Source organism: Canis lupus, chromosome 5 (genome assembly GCF_011100685.1).
Source record: "Canis lupus familiaris isolate Mischka breed German Shepherd chromosome 5, alternate assembly UU_Cfam_GSD_1.0, whole genome shotgun sequence".
NCBI lineage: Eukaryota > Metazoa > Chordata > Mammalia > Carnivora > Canidae > Canis > Canis lupus.
In genome coordinates this window covers 80639788-80656967 of record NC_049226.1, presented here as the reverse complement: position 1 = coordinate 80656967, position 17180 = coordinate 80639788, and the positions used below count along the sequence as shown (strand labels likewise).

The window sequence follows — 17180 nt, the reverse complement described above, 5'->3', positions numbered from 1 at the left end:
ACCCTGGGCTGAAGGCAGGAGCTAAACCGCTGAGCCACCCAGGGATTTCCCTTGGCTAGCCCTCTTTACCTTTAATCTCTTTTTTCTTTTTTTTTTCCACACATAACATCTATGTCTTGGTACTGATTCGATTGGTTATTCATGTACTTGCAGTCTACCTCACTGGATGGTAAGCTGTTTGAAAACAGAGATACAGGTCACTTTAATGTCCGCACCTGTAAACACAAAATGGATTAATGGTGACAAAATTAGGTTTCTCTTTTAGAAAAGAAACTTCTGAACTACCTTGTAATGCAAGGTCTATCCAATTAGAAATAACACTGAAGTTAGGGGCTCCTGGGTGGCTCAGTTGGGTTGAGTGTCTGTCTTCTGCTCTGGTCCTGGGATCAAGCCCAGAATGGTCTCCCTACTCAGTGGAGAGTCTGCTTCTCCCTCTGCCCCTCCCACTGCTCATTCTGTCTCTCAAATAAATAAATAAAATCTTAAAAAAAAAAAAAAGGAACACTGAAGTTAAGAACTCTTGTGTTATTGTGCCTGGCACATAATTGGCACTTCAGAACTGTGCTTAAAAAAGAAAATACTGCGTTTAATACATGAATGAATGAACAAATCATTTATTTATTAACTGTCTTTTCAAGATTAAAAACAATATAGATATATATTCTACTTTTCAATGATAGATTATTATATATGTTGATGAGTGCATGGTTATTTTAGCTTAAAAAAGGAATGACTATAAAATATGTTATATAATATGGTTAATTGTCAGACAGTGGAAGAGATCTTCATTCAGTATTGGCTTGTGAACATTCAGCTAAATTTTAAGGTATGTACATTACAGTGTATGGCTCTGATAAGCACCCACTAGGCTGCAGATAATTTCTTTACGTTCCTTGGATTCTGCATCTGGATATCTCTTCTCTCTTTTCGCCTCTCTATTAATGTTTTCTTCACTCTGTTTGGGCTCTGAAACCCTGTCCTACCCACTTCCTCCACTGTCTCAATAGATACCTTCCTCACCCCACTAGGCTTCTGACACTCAGCCCTGGGTCCTGCTCATACCTTTCTTTGACTCTGTCTAAACTCCACGGTTCTTAAAGCTCTAATGAAAAAAATATTCTTATAAGATCTTTGAAATTGCAAACAAATAAATATTTTACTCAATAGTTTATGTCATAGATATGGCATTGAGGGACGCCTGGGTGGCTCAGCGGTTTAGTGCCTGCCTTCTGCCCAGGGCATGATCCTGGAGTCCCAGGATTGAGTCCTGTATCAGGCTCCCTGCGTGGAGCCTGCTTCTCCCTCTGCCTCTGTCTCTGCCTCTTTCTCTCTTTCTCTCTGTGTCTCTCATGAATAAATAAATAAAATCTTTAAAAAAAAAAAGAAAGATATGACATTGAAAGTCTCCTTCTAGGACAGACTTAAGTAATATTCAGAAAATAATACAAGTAAATTCAGAATGTTAGGTAACCAGGAAGGTTAGTCGAATAGTATATTCCATTCTATATTTCATAAATGTTTGTAAGTTAATTTGAAATAATTGTAAAATTATTTTTTATTTTTAAAATATATTTATTATTTATTGTTTTAGGTGAAAAGTAATACCTACTAGAAAAAATAAATCATGTATTATATTAAAATGGTTATGGAATTCAAATTAGTTTTCTTATTTCCCAAATTGTTACTATTTATGCTGCTCTATATTACTTAAAATATCTTAGAACACTAGATTGTTTTAGGAAAACAATAAAAAAATATACTCAGGAAGAAGTGATATGATTAAGTAAATATGTGATAGAAAACTACTAATTGACTTAGATGACAAAAATTTGTTAAAAAAGAATATCACCTACTAGTTAATTCTTGGACTTCATAATCTTTTAGAAACCAAATATCCAGTAGACCTGCAGCCAGTACATTTTTCCAGTGGAGATGCCAAGTATGATGACTGTCAAGCCTGAAGTGTTTTTAACAGAATGAATGCTGTCTCTCTTGAATGCAGAACTATGTTGGCACTGTGGAGGTGCCAGGCATTTTGTTTTAGAATGTCTGACATGAAACCATAGCCTTGGGATTGACTGGCTTATTGAGACAGTTAATAGAGAGATGGAAGAGTAAAGCAATTAGTTCCCAAACCATTTGCAAGGATTTTTTGAAAGTCTTTTAACTATTTCAGGTGCTATGCTAGCTTCATATTTAGAGTGTAAAAAAATAAGTAAAACTTGATTTTTAAGTGGATTTTTCAGTATTCTAGTGTTTGCATCTGATATCAGGGAGCATTCATTATTTGAATAACTGGTGTCTGTGCTGTATTATTAGTTTACTTTTTGTTAAATTTTAAAGCATTCCCAGAACAAAGTATTATCCTTTTTTTTTAAGATTTTGTTTCTGTTTATATATTCATGAGAAACACAGAGGGGGGGAGCAGAGACACAGGCAAAGGGAGAAGCGGGCTCCATGCAGGGAGCCCAATGTGGGACTTGATCCCGGGACTCCAGGATCACGTCCGGGGCCCAAGGCAGGCGGCACAACTGCTGAGCCACCCAGGCGTCCCAGTATCATCCTTTTTACCACACATATTTCCAGTTATAGTTGCTTGTTTGACAGTTAAATAGAAACATCTTATTTCCAGAGCTTTCCTCCCATATTTTTATCATTCATCTCTGCATGCAGTTAAATCTGTAGTATTGATTGTGTATTTTTTTCTATTTCATTACCTGAAAGTAAATAAAGTCTTCAGAAAAGTCATAAAGTAAGTGGGCTGACAAGTTTGGTCTTTACTTTTTGACCCTAAATCAATTGAACATTGAATATTAGCTATCAGGTCAAAAGGGTGAGGTAAGGATACAAATTCCAACAAAAGAATGATGACTTACATAATTGTTTTTAGCAGATCATCTTATTTAAGCCTTATAGCAATTCTGTGAGGCTAGACACTATCCATGCATAATCTTAATTTTTTTGTATTTATTGTTTTCTTATATATTTTAGGAAAATAACATCTGTGAGCTCACTGTCTAGCCCAACTTATTTCTGTTCCTCCTTTGTCCTGTCTCCTTTCTCCCCATCAAAGGAACCCATTGTCCTAATAAACTTTATATTTATCATTGCTTTCTTTTGTATCACATTTTTCATTTTTTACTATTGCACAGTCTTCAAATTCTTTTTTTTTTTTTAAGATTTTATTTGAGAGAGAAAGTGAGTGAGTGCATGAGCAGGGGGGAAGGGGCAGAGAGAGAGTAGGAGAAGCAGGGCCCCAATGTGGGGCTCCATCCCAGGACCCTGGGATCATGACTTGTGCCAAAGGCTGAAGCTTAACTGACACAGCCACCCAGATGCCCCAGTCTTCAGATTCTTTATTGGTAAAACCTGCCTCCCAGGATTGTTTTGAAATTAAGTTAAAAATCTATACAGTGCCTTTGCATAGTGCCTGACCCATCCCCAAATGCTTGGTAAATGGTAGTTGTATTAATCTTATTTTGCTGAACATGCCTTTTCTCAGCTATTTCCTATATTTTATCACCCTGGACCCTTCTAGGGGAAAGTGAGAGAGTATGGGGGTTTGAAGTCTTTTTACCTTTCCTTGGGACTGAGCAACTTACACAATGAAGCAATAGAGAATGAGGTTTGGATTATCAGTGGTTTGGGAACAGAGTTCGCAATTGAGAGGAAAAAAAATAAGCTGCACTATTAAGTTACCAATTTTTGCCTTTTCTTTCACTGCATTGTACTCTAGGATTTCTGTCTACTTTGAGTTTGACGCAGTATAGGAAAACTCCTCGTAACCACTGTTGAAGAATAAAACTACATTGACCCAGAAAATAATCAGTGACATAAATGGATCAATTAGAGTTTACTCTGAATGACCAAACAAACAAACCAGCCAGTTAGCCCATTTTTACATTGTTCACCTTCCCACCCAAATTGGGAAGTATTGGTTTGCTTTCAGTATCTGAAAATAATTTCATTACTCCATTTCTTCCTTCCCCCTAATGGCCCTAGGCTCTACAGTATGGCACCAACAGAAGATAAATTCTTGATCATCTGAGCTTGTTTCCCTTTCTGCCTAATATCCTTTTTCATATACTTATGTTAATAATTTCTGTTAACATTTATTATATCACACCTGCCCTAATTCTACTACAGGGATATTTAAGCAGTACACTTGCTTGGGATTTTGGTCAACTAAAATGCATAATGAACCAGCAAGTGAGTTGATTAAACATTACTACATAAATTATTAGCAGTGTTAATAGAAAAAATAGGTAAGACAGCAGTCACTTCAATCCTGGCTGACCAGGGAAAGAATTCCTTAGAAAACTAGAATTTTAAAGATTTCCTTAGAAAACAGTGCCTGGCTGGCTTAGTTGGTGGAGCATGTGACTCTTGATCTTGGGGTTGTGAGTTCAAGCTCCATGTTAGGTATAGAGGTTCTTTAAAATAAAGGGGGTGTGTGCCTGAGTGGCTCCGTTGATTGATTATCCAACTCTTTTTTTTTTTTTAAAGATTTTATTTAGTTATTCATGAGAGACACAAAGAGACAGGCAGAGGGAGAGGCAGGCTCCATGCGGGGAGACAGATGTGGGACTCAGTCCCGGGTCTCCAGGATCACGCCCTGGGCTGAAGGCAGGCGCTAAACTGCTGAGCCACCCAGGGATCCCGATTATCCAACTCTTGATCTTGGTTCAGATCTTGATCTCACAGTTATGAGTTCAAGCCCCAAGTTGGGTTCTGCACTGGGCGTGGAGCCTACTTAAAATAATAAAAATAAAAATAAAATAGAAAAGTGAAATTATTTCTCAATTTAAAAAAAAAGAGAGTGCCTTTCATTACATTGTACAAGAACAATTTTTATCAGCTGTTACATTAATCCTAACTAAATTTCACTTTATTCCTCTGGGCAGATATTCCAGCCTTGCATGATCTGTTATGAATTACAACACATAATATATCCTTCTTAAGCCTATGACATTTGCAATATCTTTAAGATACTGATGTAGTAACCACCTCCCTCCAGGTTTGTTGTTTTTTTTTTAAGATTTTATTTATTTATTCATGATAGACACAGAGAGGCAGAGACACTGACAGAGCGGGAAGCAGGCTCCCAGCAAGGAGCCCAATGCAGGACTGGATCCCGACCCCAGGATCATGCCCTGAGCCAAAGGCAGATGCTCAACTGCTGAGCCATCCAGATGTCCCTCTTTCCAGGTTGAACCCATACTTTTTTGGGTGCTGTTGCTTTAGTTACCTGTTTTATAAAGTCTGCATTTCTTCATCTAGGTTATGAGAACTTTTAAAGATTTTCCTCAGAATTTTACTGAATGTAGGATAACTATACCTGTTGGCATTTTCCTGGCCCTCCGATAGAAGACCCTTAAAAAGTAAATTAGTGTGCATCTTGGCCTTCATAATTTCACTTTTCATAAATAGAAGCTATATAAAGAGAGATTTTTATCCATAAGGTTTATTAGGAACAATGAGAGATGTACTTTGCTCTTGTACATTTTCATTTGTACTTGTTCTCATCCTTTTTTTTTCTTTTTTTAGAAAACAGCTTTACTGATATAAATTTACATATCATAAAATTCACCCATTTAAAGTGTACAGATTCAGTAGTTAGTTTATTTACAGAGTTGTGTAATCATTACCATAATCCAATTTTGGATCGTTTTACCATCCCAAAAAGAAAACTAGTGACCATTCCCTCTCCCTTTAAAAAAAAAAAATTTAGAAGTGATTTTACTTTTGTTTTCTAATGAAGTCTTTCCTTAAGAAACTGCCTTTCCATTATGGATTTCCTGGTCTCCTTCATATTCCTTGTTTATAAACCTGGAATTTCATTCCTTCCTTATCTATCTAATTGGTTTAAAAGATAACACAAGAAAAATAGATATATCTTAACATGAGGTGATTAGTACAAGCTTAGGACTTTTTTTTTTTCTTCTATTTTTCAATTTCATGGATTTTAAATTACCTACGATCTTGTTCAGAAGTTCTTTCATTGGGCAGTAGATACTGTAAAACCGTAATTTGGATTGAATTTAGGAGTAAATTAGAATAGTATTAACAACATAATTTATATTTCTTTATATTTCTTTAATCTTTTTTTTTCCTTTAATCTTTTTAATGTCTTAAGGGAAGCAGATTTAAGAATAAGGCCAGTATATGTGATTGGGTCCTACAGTTATAGCTTGAGAAGAGTTTCTTTGAGATAATGGGTAAAAGAAAAATTTTAATGAGGATTTAAGTCTTGGATTGTTTGAAGTAGCAGAGCCAACCCAGTTATGTCTGAAATCAGAGCCTATGATGGTAATGACTATATTAACTGCTTCTTCGCTTGGGTAGATATGATAAAACTTCTGACATCTTTGATTTCCAAACGCTTGAGTCAGTTAATCAGAAAATACCTTTGATGAAGGAATGAGTCCATGCTTCCTATTCCTACACCTTCTACTTGACCTTGCATGTTAGTTTGTTTTGGGGGGGTAGGCTGTGGGGACGGTTAAGATTTAAGTTCTATATTTAGTTACGTTCTTTTTTTTTTTTTAAATACCTAAGATATTTTTATTTGTGAGTCAATACCTCTTTTGCACACTTTTTTTTTTTTTAAGATTTTATCTATTTATTCATGAGAGACACAGAGAGAGAGAGAGAGAGAGAGAGAGAGAGAGAGAGAGGCAGAGACACAGGCAGAGGGAGAAGCAGGCTCCACGCAGGGAGCCCAACATGGGGCTTGATCCCGGGATTCCAGGATCAGGCCCTGGGCCCAAGGCAGATGCTCAACCACTGAGCCACCCAGGGATCCCCCTATTTAGTTACTTTCCAATGTATTTTTATTAACATTGCTTTTATACTTCTAGTATAGATTAAATTTTATATACTTTGGGAAAGGTAGAGTGTTTCAGCCCACAGGGTTTGTTTTGTTTTGATGTATTTATTTTAATAATTAAAGAAGTAGAGAAGGAGAACTAGTGAAGTGCTATTAATGATGGCCTATTACTAGGACATTTTTTTTCCTTGACATAAATGTATTTTGGTAGATCCTTTCACTTTTCATCTAAGCTATTTTTATTTTCATATTTCCTTTTGGTTTGTTTGGACAAAAGGACTTGAGTGTGCTTCTCTTATGTATAAGGAAGAAATACAATTGTTTTAAAATCAATATTAGATGTTACTGGCATTTCTGTTTTAATTAAGTTCTCCAAGTGTTAGGTAGTAGAGTTTTTCAAAAGAAAACTTTCAGTTGGTTCTGTACTATGAATGGAGATCATTTAATGATAAAACTTCTAATTTTATCTTTCCTTCAGGACACTCTTCCTTATCCCTGCCCACATTAAAATTGGTGTACCTAATTCAGACTTTAATTGGAAAGATCAATTTATGCATTCAGTAATCAGTAACTAAAAATATTGTTTTTATCAAGAATAAAATATCTTATAGTGCTACCTTTGTTTTTTTAATCTCATGCAAATAATTAATAATCTTTTTTATTTGTTGGAATGTTGAGTTTCTTGGAATACTAGGCAAGTCTCTTAAACCTTGTGTCTCACTTCTTTTGAAAATGAGCATATGATTCTAAGTGGTCTTTTGAAGTTTCTTCCAACATTGATTCTACTACCCCTACAGGATGTTTTGAGAATTATTTGTGCCCCAAACCATACATTAATAACTATAAAAGAATTTTAAATTAGTAGAGATAAATGTAATTTTATGGACAGTGATTATAAAGTACATTAAAAAGAAAAGTATTCTTTAGTCTGAGATACAAAAGTAATCATAGTTTAGTTAGGCTTTTATCCTTTCTGATTTAAGAGTATCCTATACTTGTGACTTTCTAGAGTTTGGAGTTAGCTCAGAATAAAAGAACAATATTTCCTTGAGCTATGACTAGCACTCCTTGTTTAGCTTTTTTGGGAGGGGAAAAATACATTATGATAATGAATTAAAATATTCACTAAAAGGTGTTGGTTAGAAGAGCAGGGCTAGACTAATGGTTTCATTGGAGAAGCCAAATAAACCTGATAAGATATAGTAAATTGCACTCATTATTACAAAGGAAGATATTGGACCATTTTGTTATTTGACATTTCTTACATTTTTTCTAATTTTATCCAGTTCTAAAATTTAGTAACTTTAGAGACCATCTTAAATATAAAGGATAAAGCCAAGAAGAAAAGAGGGGACAAAATTAATGGAGAATTCATTCTTCAGTTCAGTAAAATTGCATAATAAAAGAAAAATATTTGCTAATAATTCATTACCACAGTAATTATATGGAGTTTTTGTGTGAGTGTGTGCATAATATAGTTCTCCTCCTACGTGAAAGTACTTATTAATTTCATGCTCATATATTAGGTTATTGACTTATATTCTTTTAAAACTTTTTTCTTAAAATATAAAAATAAAAAAAAATAAAAATAAAACTTTTTTCTTGAGCAGCCTGGGTGGCTCAGTGGTTTAGCGCTGCCTTCAGCCCAGGGTCTGATCCTGGAGACCTGGGATCTAGTCCCTCGTCAGGCTCCCTGCATAGAAACTGCTTCTCCCTTTGCCTGTCTCTCTCTCTCATGAATAAATAAATAACATCTTTAAAATTAAAAAATAAAATAAAAATTTTTTCTTCTTTCTCCAACAGAATCTGTCTATGATCTTCTCCCAAAGGAGTTACAGTTACCTCCATCTAGAGAAACATCTGTAGCATCAATGAGTCAGACAAGTGGTGGTGAGGCAGGCTCGCCTCCTCCAGCTGTAGTTGCTGCTGGTATGCATTTCATTTTACTTTTTTAAAGAAAACTAGTGTATTATCTGGCCAACATGAACAGTGCTGGCAAAGTTCATATCAAAAAGAGTGTGATTTGAGGGTTTGTTTTAGAAGGTTTAAAAATACTTTTAACCTTAAAATATTTCAATATACATTTCTTGATACAATTCTTATTTCTTAAAATTTCATATTGGCACATGTGTCAGTGCCATTTCTTTTCTAGGAGCTTACCTTCAGCTATGGAAACAACAAGCTCTTTTATTGACTACACATAAAAAAATTACATGCCAAGCTATGAATAGAAAATTAGCATTTGAATCTCAATTTAAAAATTCTTTTTAAAAATTTGCTGAAAGAGAAAAATACTTTATTTTGTATAATCTGAAAAAAGACTCAAGCACTCAAGTCTCTTTTCCGTTTATAGAATGTTACTGTAACTTTTTCCCTATATTTGAAAACGTCACTTCAGACTTGTTTTAAATTCAGTTGAAAGTAATGGAAGATTTGAATGTATTATTTATATAAGGCCATTTTGTAATGTCAATTAAAAAGTATAGAAAATAATGTTTTAAATGTATCAAGTTTATTTTTATTCAGCTCTCAAATCATACACTTTATATAAAATTGGTTCCATTTTTTAATGAACCAGAATAAAGGATTGATGGACAAGCCAATAGAAAAAAACCTTGATTATTGATAAATTAATGAGTGCTTTTAATAATATTAGATTGCCCAACTGTATTTCTTTTTTTAGTTGGGTTTTATAGACTGCTAAGTGTGTTTGGTTTAAAAAAAAAAAAAGGGGGAAAAAAAAGGGAAAAATTATATATATGTGTGTGTGTGTGTGTGTACACACACACACACACACAGACTCTGAAATTTTATCCTTCTAAGTAGAGGTTTCTTATCCAATGATACCTCGCATCTTTTAAGTGGTACTTAAAATCCATCACAGCACTGTTTTCAGTAAATTCATTTCATTTCTAAAAGAACAGTGAAGCGGAAGGTTATGGTTTAAATAAGGATTTGGTACTGTAATAGAACTTGATATATTTTTCTTGTATGCATTAACCAGTGTACCATTAACCTTGTGTACAAATCTTTTCCCTAAGCTATATACTGCAGTGCGCAGCCTTCCTGGTTGAGGGCAGGAAAACTTAAACATAGCAAAGAAACTTATCAGCCCTGCTCACTGTTCATGTGTTGCCAGACATTTTCTAACAGATTCTGTGGATTTAATTGTGAACTTTTTAGTTATCCAATTGGTAAGATGACCTGGTTTTACTTTATATCCACTGGATTCTAAAATGTCCTTGATTATTTTTTCTGGAATTTAAAATTTTACATATTGCTTAAAAATTGTATCAGATGATAAAATATTTTTGAAAAAAAATTGTAATGAAATATTTCACTTTAAATCCACAAGTAGAAATTGACTAACTGATTTCTTTTGTATCTTTTGAGATTATTTTTTATAGACTTGTTGAATCTATATAGAACTAAAAGTCTGTTTCTTCTGTGCTTTTTAACATCTGTTGACAGTAGATCCAGTTCCTTTTAAAAGCTGAAAAAATGTCAGGTTTGGAAAAGAACACTTCCTTTTAAATAATACCAAAGTCAATTACAAGTTTTTATATATAGGTATTAAAAGTTCTTGAATTTGAGTCCCTCATAAAATGTTGATCCTCCCTCCTTCCCCCTATATAGTTGAGAAAATCTTCTCTAGATAAATTAGATTGAAAGACATGAGTTGAAAAATCATGAAAATAAGAGTTAACCAAAGGAAATATTCTGAAGTAATAAATTCTTATTAGAGGGAGAAGTTATTGATATTGTAAAGAAGGTGAAAAGAGAATGAGGAGATAACATGGACTGTTTTCTTATATTCACATACAGAAAGTTTCTATGGTCTAAAACCAAGTCATTTGTAATTTTTTTTTACATAAATTTACTTTTAGTAACCAATATAATCTTATTCAAGGATTCTGTCTTATTGGTAGAATAATCTTCGTTATATAACATTATAGGTAAGAGAGTTTAAATTACAGAATAATTGTAGGGAAATCAGTTAGTATATGTCATTATGGAGTTGCTTTTTTATTTGACATGAATATCTTTAGTGACATAACTGTCAAAGAGAAAGATTTGGAGTAGATTACCAGTTTACTCAGTGTTTCCTGGCCAAAAGATTTGATGTCTAAGGAAAGACACATTAATTTAGACTTCTTTGAGTTTTATTTTTAATTTGCTGTTTAAATATGAAATGCATAAAAATGATGATTCTTGATGTAGTTAATTCTTCAGAGTTTTGAAGGAGCCGGATTGGCTGCTATCAGGTATGAGGGCCTGGTGGGAACAGACTTCTAGTTCTGCTATAAAGGTTTGTGTTTCACAAGTTCTAAATCAATTTAAATTTTGAAATTAAGAGGCTGGGCATATAGGTATTCATGTACATTCTTTATTACTTAATTATTGAAAATGTGTTTCTCAGATTCGCCAATCTAGATTTTTTTCCCTTTACTTATTATTGAGGGAATGAGTAAACATAATGCTGCTAATCCACAATCCAGAATATTGGGTAAAAGAGTATCTCTCAAACCTTCTCTGCCTCTACACTATTCACACTTTCATTCCCATCAGTAACATCTTTTTATTGGGTAAGTTCCAGGGCTGAGGCTGGGAGAAAAAGGGCTTACTTCTACACAACTCCTCCTCTCTCCATGTGTCAAGTGTCAAAATCTGGGAATCTAGCTGAGAATCAACAGTCTGAAATTTGTACTCCTCATTTTTTAGTATCGTGCTGCCAAAGCAAGCACTGTACTCCTCACTTTTGTAAAATCTCTGCTTTTGTCCCATTAGAAAGGTAATTAAGAGTTTGAGGGTTAAGAAAGAGGTAGTAAGTTTGAGGTTCAATATGTGAATAAGTTGTAGAAATACAGATTTTCTGAACAGTATTGTAGGTTCTCAGCAGTTAAGACAGGGGCCGTTTTCCTGACACAAAATAGTCATCCAGATGAATTAATAGCATTTTCGGCAAGATAAGGAATTGCTCAAGAAATGCAAACTGTGGGGCAGCCCTGGTGGTTCAGCGGTTTAGTGCCGCCTTCGGCCCAGGGCATGATCCTGGAGACCCGGGATCGAGTCCCACGTCGGGCTCCCTGCATGGAGCCTGCTTCTCCCTCTGCCTGTGTCTCTGCCTCTGTCTCTCTCACAAATAAATAAATAAAATATTTTTTAAAAATAAAATAAAAATAGAAAACTGTGAAAGAATTATTTTTGTTTGTTTTTGTGGGGGTGGAATCCTGTACTATAGGTTTTAAAGAACTAAAATGCAGGTATTATTTAGAACTAAAACAGTTGTACCAGACTGTGGGGAGTTTTTGCAAAGACTTATGGCAGCCATTTTTCTTAAATAACAGCTTTATTGGTAAATAACTCCTATATCAATCAAGTATTTTTTAATCTCTTCATATGTTTAGTTTTTAATTCTTAGATTTACTTAATTTAACTAAAATAGGAAGTTTTCCATTAGAAGTGAACAGTACACTTAATCCTCATTTTAAAAAGTCAGTTTATTTTCTTATTCCATTCTAAACTCTTTGTCTTCATATGGGATATGGCATTATGTTGTTAGTTTATATCAAAATATGACTTTGCTAAAGTAACTATTTCATTTTCTTTAAAATTTTTATTCTAATTCTTGAGGTAAACAATGAATTAATCAAACCATAAGTTTTATAATTCAGCCAGAGAATCTTAAGAATAACTAGTGATTCTTTGTTATTTGTTTTCATAAAATTATTAATTTACTTTCAATAATTATATATTAATACTTTTTAAATAAATAATACAGTTTCAGGATACTAATACTTTGTAGCACTTTTTAATTTGTATAGGTGTACACACAGATTAAGCATGTGTAATAGAAATACCTGTTGAATATCTCCACTAGTTAGGTCATCAGAGGTTTTTAAAGGTTGTAATTTTAGTTAATGACTTTATATAAGGTGATCTATATAATATGCTTTTTTGTTAGAAGGAAGAGACTTATTAAATAGTGCTTTGAATTTTACAAATGCTACAGCAGTTAATAATCGCCAAGTACTTAACAGATACCTTCTATACTGAAATAGCATAATTGAGTGCTATTTATATTAGAGGAGAGGATGCTAGAGAGCTAAATTAATGTCCTATAATCAAAGAGCAGCTATACTTTAATTTTAGATATCTTAATCATCTAATAAAATAGGAATTTCTAAACATACATAACAGCAATACAAAATATGAGTTGAAGAAAATGTAAGTTGCCATTTTTAGTTCCTACTATAGGAATTGTGCTAGGCAATTTGCATATCATCATATTTCAGTCCTAGGTACAAGATACTTCTCTTCTTTCCCGATGAGGTCTCAGTTCTTTTCTTCTTGCCATTTTACTTCAGGGAATTGTGTGCCTCTATTTTACTTAGATAACTGCAGTTCCTGGACTAAGCAGCGTGTAGGATATTGAGTTGTAAAAGCCATACGCCCCTTATTTCTGCAAGTTTCAGGATCTACAAATGAGAATATGATTTCTAGAAGAATATTAAGTTTTAATAACAGTGATTCACAGCAACAGAATTATGCATTTGATTGAATTTATTGTAACTTACTTACAGTTATGTAATTTGTATTTTCTTCAGCTGAATAAATTTTGAGGAGCAAATTTGCCTTTGATTGCTGTCCTAAGTTAACTTGGTAAACATATTTCAGAATTTTGGCCATTTATGTAGTATACTATTCCAAAAATTTATACCCAAAGCTCATTAGCAGGAATGGTGATTCACCTATATATTGATGTTGTGAGCTAAAATGTTATTTGATCTTGGTTATTCTATATGGCCATTTCAACTTTTTCTAGAAAGTTAGAGCACTTCCAGAAGGAAATCAGATCTTAGTTACAAATATGTTGCAAGTAGGTGTAAAAACTCTATTCCTCATTGTCTTTTAACTGAAATTATATTGTAAATCTAAAGTATACATTTCTATATTTCTATATGTATAAATGTATACATTTAGATTTATGTTAACATCTGCATTACTAAAATGAAAAGCATAAGCAAACTTGGGACATAATGGTGAATTCAGAAACAAGAATTCTGGAGGCTGTTTTATAAATTTTCATTGACAAAAAGTACATATAGCCTGTTGATTTATCCTTTTAATGCTTATCTTTACCTCTTGATAATTTTTAGCAACAACTCTATAAATACTGTGATTTATTCTGTTTCTGATAGAAAAAGCATATTTTTATATTACCTGAGTGTGTAGAGTAGCATTTTTTTTATTTTTATTTTTTTTAGAGTAGCATTTTAAAACTGCTCAATGATTTCAACCTTCAATAGACAAAATACATGCAAAAAATAGGCAGATCTATTTTAATGTATTTTATACAATTTAATATTAATAAGTTAATAGAAGTGGGCTTACTTTCTTACATCATCAATAAGATTGATAATATCATAAGTAAAAGGTGTCACCATGCCAATTGCCGTAAGTAATTGTTTTATAACAGTTGTATATATAATATCAATAAAGTTGTATAAATAGTACTCCAGCTGGGCAGGAGTAAGGAGAATGGATTAGGGTAGGGCACAACAAAAGATTTCAGCTGTTTCTGTTAATTATTTTCTCTTAAAAATAAAATCATGTAGTATTTGTTAAAATATGAGCAGAGGAAACAGTATTAGTTTTGAATATTTCATGATTTAAAAAACACCATGTAGTAGATGATTAAGTCAAAATATTCAGTGAACTATGCTGTTAAAAAGTAATAAAGGTATGAGATATGTTAGATCCTTGATTATTTTTGGCGTGAGAGTACATTACCTTTTTATCAATAAATGCAAGTAGATATCCATCCAGTGGTATTTATTTAGCCCACTGAGCTAAAATTCATTTCCTGCGTCATCCCTTCATGAAAAGTTGTTATTGTCAATTAAATTAAATAGAAAATAACTGAGAAAGCACCTCAAAGTGCCAGGCCTGTACAGGCATAATCTAGATAATAACACGCACACACACACACACACACACACGTTATAGTTTTACTTCTATTTATTTATTTCTCCCACACATGAAAAATAATAAAATTAATACGGGTTTTGGAATCATTAGGATCTAATTTGCATCTTATTGCTATCATATCATTTCTATCATACAGACATAATTTTGTAGAAGTTAAAAAATTTGTAATATTGCCCCTATCACTACACAGCTAATACCAGCTTCTTATGGTTATTACAAAGATAAATATGTAAAACACTTAACATTACCAGAGAATTAATGATCATTCAGTAAACATTGACTTTCCTCCTACGTTTCTCCTTTCATTTGTAAAGTTTAAACAAATAGATCTTAATCTTATAAAAATAAGTTTTTAACCTTATTTTGCTTCTTTCTTTCCATTCTCACCCAGTCTCTTTTTATACCTTATTTTGAAATTTTGCCTGTTAGTCGAGATAGAGCCACTCATGAGCCATGGTATTTACATTCTGACTTATTCTTTCATGTTGACACTCTCTCAATATGAACCCTTGTATATAAAAGAGACATTGATAGAAGATGATGAGTCATAGGGAGAACAGACATTTCTCAAAGGGAGATTCTAAAAGGTGACTATTAGGGATTCTAGTTCCTAGAATTCTCTTCCCACCTTTTTTAAATGAACTGATACATTTGTGTGATCAGCTGTCAGAATTTCTAATAGAACAATGTATAATTTACCTTATGTTTTTTGCATAGACACTTTTGCTTGTGGATCTAATATCCACTCTAACCCAGACCCAGGTGTAAAACCTGATTAATTAAATTACAGATTTTAACAATACAAATACTTTCTTCCCCCTTTTTGGTCTCCTCTAAAAAAAAGAAAAAAAAATGAAGACATTGGACTTAGAGTTGGCAGGAGTACCTTTATTATTTAATCTAAATATGTTAAAGTGTATTATGTGATAATGCATCGAGGTGACCTTCAAATAGCATCCTTCAGAACTGTTTTTCTCTAATTCTTACCTAAATTAATATAGTGACAATCTCTGTTTTTGTCTTCACATAATATTCCCTTTCAAATAGTAAAATAGTTGAATAGTTGTTTGGTTTTTTTTTTTTTTTTTTTAGCCTGTACTTCTTGGGGTCTTTGACAGTGTAATAAATATAGTATCAGCTAGTATAATTATTCCCTTTTAGTTTAATCTTTTTGAGGTAAAGGATTCTTTTTAGGCTTTAGTCTCTTCACTCAGTATTGACCAGTGATGTTATCCAGTAGTACTTAAATCACCGGATGGTAAAAAAGCATCTTTCTTTTCCAACAGGAAAGGATTTAAAACCAAATTGCATAATATATACCTAGTATGTATTTTACACTGTGCTTAGATATTTAGGGTTGAATGGGACAGAAGATATGTTTAAACATTGCTATAAATGTCAGGACACTTAACAAATTTTGTAAGCATTTTATTTTTCAGGAAACATTCTTTAATGAATACTCTGTGAATAGGGGCACCTGGGTGGCTCAGTCGGTTAAGCATCTGACTCTTGATTCAGCTCAGGTCATAATCCTCAAGAGTTGTGAGATTGAGCCCCATATTGGGCTCTGCGCTGGGTGTGGAGCCTGCCCTTAAGGTTTTCTCTTTCTCCCTCTCCTCCTTCCTGCATTCTGACAAGGTAAAAAATAATTATTTTAGGAGAATTTAGATTAAAAATGGGAGAATAATTATTGTGTAGTATTAGAACTCTAATTGGCAATTTGATGGACTGGGGAAGAAAAAGATGGCTTCCAATAAATCAGTAACCTTTCAGCTTCAGCAACAGTGCTAATTATTTTTTAAAATAGAGCCTCTAGATCAAACGTTTTATGTACAATAGCATATCTAATTTAAAAGTGAAAATTGCTACTTTTTTGAGGAGTATGAGGAAGTAGGCCTGAGAAATGAAAAGATTCTTTTGCTGCTAAAATACAGGTATTTCTTACTTCTTGAGTGTTTTGGTTTCCCTTTTACTTCAAGGGAATTTGGGTAAAAGTACAGCCTGAAAAACACCTGAGAGAGACCATTCTGGCTTATGGATTAGATTGCATTAGTAAACAGGAGAACAAATTGGTGAATATGAGTTAACAAAAAGTTTGGATAAGAAATTTTTCCACATGCATTTATTTGGATGTTGATAATTTAATTTTTTAAAGTTTGTTTTCAAACATTGCTTATTGTGGCATGTTAACTTATGTGGGTGGGGAAAGTACAAATGGAAATTGAAATTGTTAAAAGTGTAAATTAAATGATCAATCCTACAATTTTTTTTTTTTTTTTTTTTTTTTTTGTTCTTGGTAAAGTAATCTGGATTGCTTATTTTATATGCTGGGATGCTAGTTGTTTTTTCTATTAATACA

The 17180-nt window shown here is 33.1% G+C and overlaps 1 protein-coding gene and 1 long non-coding RNA gene across 7 annotated transcripts in view; one reads left to right on the top strand and one right to left on the bottom strand.

The window, feature by feature from the left end:
• Positions 1–17180, top strand: part of NFAT5 (nuclear factor of activated T cells 5) — a 122346-nt gene that overhangs the window by 41459 nt on the left and 63707 nt on the right. For 4 of the 5 annotated variants that reach the window (XM_038538472.1, XM_038538471.1, XM_038538470.1 and 1 more), the window contains one exon: positions 8633–8758. In XM_038538472.1, coding sequence (XP_038394400.1) covers positions 8633–8758 — 126 coding nt within the window. Of the gene's footprint in view, positions 1–8630; positions 8759–17180 lie in introns of those variants that run through there. The other variant, XM_038538473.1, reaches the window with a different exon arrangement.
• Positions 4693–15392, bottom strand: LOC111096051. Of its 2 annotated transcripts, none has more exons than XR_005360203.1 (3): positions 15226–15392; positions 13024–13308; positions 4693–4749 (listed from the first exon to the last, which is right to left on the bottom strand). It is a non-coding gene; the product is annotated as an uncharacterized LOC111096051 (long non-coding RNA). The 2 variants fall into 2 exon arrangements; XR_005360204.1 differs by having other exon boundaries at positions 4694–4752.